We start from the raw sequence: 5,455 nt of genomic DNA, 5'->3' as shown, positions 1-5,455 counted from the left end.
GTTTTATGAGGAAGTATACTTTATTAGAAGGTAACATTCTCTTTTATTACAGCACTCAACAGGCTCTTGCTGCTACAAAAGAGTCTTAATTGCTGCATTTCGAAATCCCTTGTCCTTGTTGGCTCCATGTTTTAGCCCCTAATTGCTAGTTTTTTCTCTGTACAGGATTGTTTTTATTAGGTTCACTTGATTCATCCATCGATGGAGCTGGAGTAATGACAACATAATCAACACACTTCTGACAGTCTTCAGGCTTCACATGTGCTGATGATGTAAACCAACTGCCCCATCATCTTCCCCTTCTCTTAGGCTCTTACTGCACATTGCCACAGAAGACATCACTGCTGATGAGGAGATGAATATGAAGTTTGGCACCACCCTGAAGAACTGTAGGCACCTCATGGAATGTGCTAAGGAGCTGGGAGTCCAAATAGTTGGTGTCAAGTGAGTAACTTCATTGTTCTGTGCTGGCTGAGCAGATCTTTGTACTCAAGACGTAGAACAAAAAAGATTTTTTTTTTTCCCTTTCTGGCACTATTTTAGAGAGTTAAAAGAGGCAACAAAACTCCCAAACAACCAGCAACAAACCAACTTTGAATGATGAGTTTTTGCTTGCAACCAAAGTGGTAATATAAAAGCAAAAACTAGTATTAAACAAAGTAACTATTACAGGCGTCAAAGCAATCTGAAATGGAATTCAGAAATCCTTCTGACAGCATGAAAACAAAGTTTAGAAGTCTCTCCTGTTCTCTAACTGTACTCTTGAACTTCTGTAGTAACTTGATTTGCATTGTTCCAGCAATAAACAGCCTATCAAGTAAGTGCTAGCACAGCATGGAATAGGTTGGACAGAGTTTGAACAGGATGAACATGGGGTTGGATTTTCTAAGAGTTAAGGTCCTATGTCACTCTTTGCTCATACCAAGACAAAATACTCAGATAAGTTTTTGACTTGCAGGTGACAGAAATGAATCCTAGTGTTCCCAGAGCTTAAGTAATTTATCTGTGGTATTTCAATTGGAAGCTTGACAGATATTTACTATATGGAAGAGAAATGCATGCACAAGTCTGTTCTGTCTACCCTCAGCTACTACTGGATGACATGCTGATGAATGTTCTAGGAAAGCAACCAAACAAATAAAACAGTGTGGGTCATCAAGACACTAAAAAGAAAAATTAAGATCAAGCCTGATTTTGGTCATTTAAGCACAATTGTTTTGATGGCTCTGTTCAATATTGGAGTATAAATGTGCTATAATAAAAGAGAAAACGTGCCTCTTCGTATAATGTCTTAGCCAACTTTAACAAAGATCACATGGCTCTTGTGCATTTTTTTTATGGAATAAAGAATTTTTAAATCCACATGTGGATTCACGTAAGTAAGTTTGACAAGTGACCCTTGCCTCAGAATGGCATTCCTTAAAGAAGTAGACTTGGAGTAGAGAGCATCGTCCACAGGTGGTGTGTGTGTATGGTCTGTCTAGAACCAGCAGATCGTGCTTGTCTTGAGGAAGCCCATGGGAGTGCTGGCACTTGTTTTAGCACCTCAGTAACTAAAAAGGTCTGGCAGTACTTAAACCTTTTGGATAAGGAACCAGAGGGGATCCAGGAGCTTGTGGAAGGCATCAATACTTCTCTGCAGCATTGGCACCCACTGAAGAAGAAAATTCAACCACTTTGATAGTGAAGACTGAAAAGTTCAGTAAATACATTGTTATTTCTAAAGCATTGGAATGTTGTGGGACATGATTAGCATTAGGAGCGAGACAGTCCTCAAGTGGAAATCCAGTGGAATAGAAGGCAGTAGTCTTCTGAGCTGATTCTTAGCACAGTTGCTGTATTATCACGCAAGCTTGTCATGAGACACTTGGGAATTAATTGCTTGCATTGCTGTTTACATGGTGAAACAGCTGGTTTGATCTGAAAGCTGCATGGTTCAGTGTATTAACTGTGATTTTTTTATTTTTTTTTTCAGATTTCATGTTTCAGGCTCTTGCAAGGATCTGCAAACTTACATTCATGCTATATCTGATGCTCGGTGTGTGTTTGACATGGCTGTAAGTAGATCTGTACACACATACAACTGCTGCAGTAGAGGATCTATTCTGATCATACAACAAGCCAACTACATTCTTCCCAAAATATACCAATGGTAGGAGATGGAACTTTTAGTAGGGGACTAAATACACCATTGTGAGATGTGTGGTAGAGGCAAAACAAACTTTGTCCTAATTGTGGGCAAAGGTTAATGAAACTGTCCCACTGACAGGCCTTGCCTGCTATTTAAATTAGTTTCCCACATTTGATAAAGGCTTTTTGGCATTCAACTCTCTGTCCTGCAAATCCACAGCTGACATGTTTAAGTTACATTAATTGTATGCTGGCACTTACTGTTATTTGAGAAGATTGCAAGTATTTTTACTCTTATTACTGCAGTTAGTGGATTAGCTGTGACTGTTAATGCACAGAGGGCAATAAAATTGAAGATCTTGCTGATCTTTGCAAGTTCATTTTAACAGTTCTGTCGCATAATTTGTAAATTCCTAAAACTGTCCTTTGTCAGAGTGCACCACCCTGTTAACCAAGTACTGTCTGAATATAACGAATGCCACAGGATGGGAGATGACAGTGCTGTGGGTCTTGCAGATAATTCTATAACCAGTTTCTATTGACACCCCAATGCTGTTGCTACTAGGTTTAATGGAGCTGTACTGCCCCAACTCCCTCACTAAACATACTCTGCCAAATATGTTCAAAAGTACATAGAAAACAACCACAGTAAGGAGCAGCAAAAATATTTATACAGTTGTCCTATATGTACTTACATTCTGCCTATGCGTTTTAGGAAGAATTTGGCTTTAAGATGAACATGTTGGATATTGGTGGAGGCTTCACAGGTTCAGAACTTCAGCTGGAAGAGGTATGCAGTGTGTGGAAGTTGAAATTTTGATTGAGGACATTGAAGTGCTTAACTTTCAAACTGCAACTAACATTGATAGCTGAAACGTAGTCTAAGTTTCACATTGGACTGTAATTCATAAGATCCAAATAGTTGGGTTTGTATTCTTTATCATAGATAGTCCTTGGAAGTGATGATTATTTCTTTTAATCCTGTTCAGACTGGTGAATGTTGATTTAAGCATGGCACAGATTACTGTACTAAACCACCTTAACAGTAGTAATCCCAAGTTTTTTGGCAGCTGACTGTTGTCCAGCTGGTGACTTTTGCATGGTTTGGGCCAGGATTGCTTAGCATGCTTTGGACCATAAACCATATTGCCACTGGATAAAAACTGCTGGTGCTTTGCTTCAGTACTGAAGGCTAAAGGTATTGCTTTTGTCTTTGATTTGGCCTAAATGGCACCTTGAGTATGCAGTGGCACATAAAACAGAATAACCTGTTTGCACTGTTAGGTTGTAACGTAGGACAGGAACAGTGATGCAGTGAGAAGTTACTAACCGCAATCAGGGCTTTTCTTTCTTAGTTGTAACAGTTCTGTTACTTGTCCAAAGTACCTGTTAATCTGCAGTTCACTTAAGATTTGAGCATTAGTGTTAAATCATTCTGTTCTAAGATGACACTATTTACAGCTGATTACAAAAAGGCCTTTTCCTTGTTCTTCAGGGTTCATACATAATGTTACGTTACCTGTTGTGCTGAATGGACATTGAAATTACTGTGCAGTCCTGGGTGTACCACAGCATGAGCTTTGGTTGGGAGGAGGGACTGTGTAGTGTTCAATCTCAGTGTTCAGCAGAATGACCAGCTTTCTTAAATGTTTTTATAAATTGTGTACCTCTGGTGCAGGCACTTCTCAGAGAACAGAGCACCAGAGTAAGCTCTTGGGGCACTTGTACTTCAGTCAGCAACACTTCTAGTATCTGATACAGGCATAAGCTGAGTTCATTGGTTTTACCTCTGACTTCAATTTCCTAGGTTAATCATGTCATCAGGCCATTGCTGGACGTCTACTTTCCTAAGGAATCTGGTGTTAATGTGATTGCAGAGCCTGGGTGTTACTATGTGTCATCTGCATTTACACTGGCAGTGAATATCATTGCAAAGAAGACTGTTGAGTATGATAAACTTCTTCCTTCTGGAGGTAAGGGTTGTGTTTCTCTTCCATGTTATGGATCAGCACAGGTAACTGCCCACTTTTAGTTGGGATGGACTAGTTTGTCTTGGCATATATTGAATGCATTCCCTGATTCCTGCACCGTGATCTGCCTTTTGGGTTCTGACCCTATGTTATCTGTGTGCCTCGCTGTTACTTTTATGTGGCACTTATTGTATTGTTGTTAGGTTTGGATTCTTAGTGGTTAAACCTGTATTGGCTGCTTCACAGAATCTGTATTAAGAAGGTTCTGTACTAGAAAAACCTGAAAAAACATGTCACAGAGCAAGCTGCTTCTCTGGATTTGTATTCTCAGCAGTGATTAGTACTGAAAGTATTAATTTTATTAAGCCTCACACTTAAAACTGAATTTGTAATCTGGTCTCATACAGATTACTCTGCTTGTAATTCTCCCATTCTAGTATGTATGGAACCTCCTTGTCAGGAGAAAGCAGCTGACTTGTTAGATTGCAAAAGGACTACTTACGACAAAACATGCATCAAGACAACTTCCTTTTTTTTTTTTTTTTTTTTACTTCCAGTGGAGCAAACCAGGAATGATGATGAACCAGTATTTACATATTACATAAATGATGGTGTTTATGGTTCTTTTGCGAGTAAATTGTCTGAGAAACTGAATACTATCCCAGAGGTTCACAAGGTGAGTCCTTCTGTATTCTCCAGAGATTAGTCCTTATTTATGTCTATTAAATATATATTTAACACTTCTCTTACTTGGTAAACTGAAGCCTGAATTACCTTGGTCATTTCCATACAGAAATACAAGGAAGATGAGCCTCTGTTTGCAAGCAGCCTTTGGGGTCCATCCTGTGATGAGCTTGATCAAATTGTGGAAAACTGTCTTCTTCCCGAGTTGAGCGTTGGAGATTGGCTGATCTTTGATAATATGGGCTCTGGTACCTTAGGGGAACAGTCTGCCTTTAACGACTATCAGAGGCCGCTGATTTACTACATGATGTCTTTCAGTGACTGGTAAGAAACTTCTCTTGATAGTGGCAGGATTGTTTTTACTTCTTTCAGGCGTGCACGCTTCACAGCCAAATATAAATTGTATGTGATGGCAAATACAGGAAAATGCAACTGAGTGCAAGATTGTGCCTTTTCAGTTTGTGGATTTTATTTTCGTCACGGTTGTCTGACTTAGCTTAGACTGAACTGAGAGCTGTGACAAAATGCCTACCTTGCCCTAAGGGTGATGAAGGGAAGCAAAATACCTAATCTCACCTGTGAGTTCAGTGGTAGTTGTAAAGCCTTTTACTTGTTTGAAAATCAACATCTGAGCTTTCCTAATACCAGAAACTGCAGCTTGGGTACGATGT

At 39.4% G+C, this 5,455-nt stretch overlaps 1 protein-coding gene across 1 annotated transcript in view; it reads left to right on the top strand.

Moving 5' to 3' along the window:
• Window positions 1-255: 255 nt before the first annotated feature.
• Window positions 256-5,455, top strand: part of AZIN1 (antizyme inhibitor 1) — a 6,142-nt gene continuing 942 nt past the window's right edge. Inside the window, exons 1-6 of the mRNA XM_009075516.1 lie at window positions 256-444; window positions 1,976-2,057; window positions 2,846-2,920; window positions 3,938-4,103; window positions 4,658-4,776; window positions 4,894-5,108. Coding sequence (XP_009073764.1) covers window positions 356-444; window positions 1,976-2,057; window positions 2,846-2,920; window positions 3,938-4,103; window positions 4,658-4,776; window positions 4,894-5,108 — 746 coding nt within the window. The 5' untranslated portion in view covers window positions 256-355. The remainder of the gene's footprint in view (window positions 445-1,975; window positions 2,058-2,845; window positions 2,921-3,937; window positions 4,104-4,657; window positions 4,777-4,893; window positions 5,109-5,455) is intronic.

The sequence above is a fragment of the Acanthisitta chloris genome, unplaced genomic scaffold (genome assembly GCF_000695815.1).
Source record: "Acanthisitta chloris isolate BGI_N310 unplaced genomic scaffold, ASM69581v1 scaffold38365, whole genome shotgun sequence".
Taxonomy (NCBI): domain Eukaryota; kingdom Metazoa; phylum Chordata; class Aves; order Passeriformes; family Acanthisittidae; genus Acanthisitta; species Acanthisitta chloris.
This window is presented reverse-complemented; position numbering and strand designations above follow the sequence as displayed.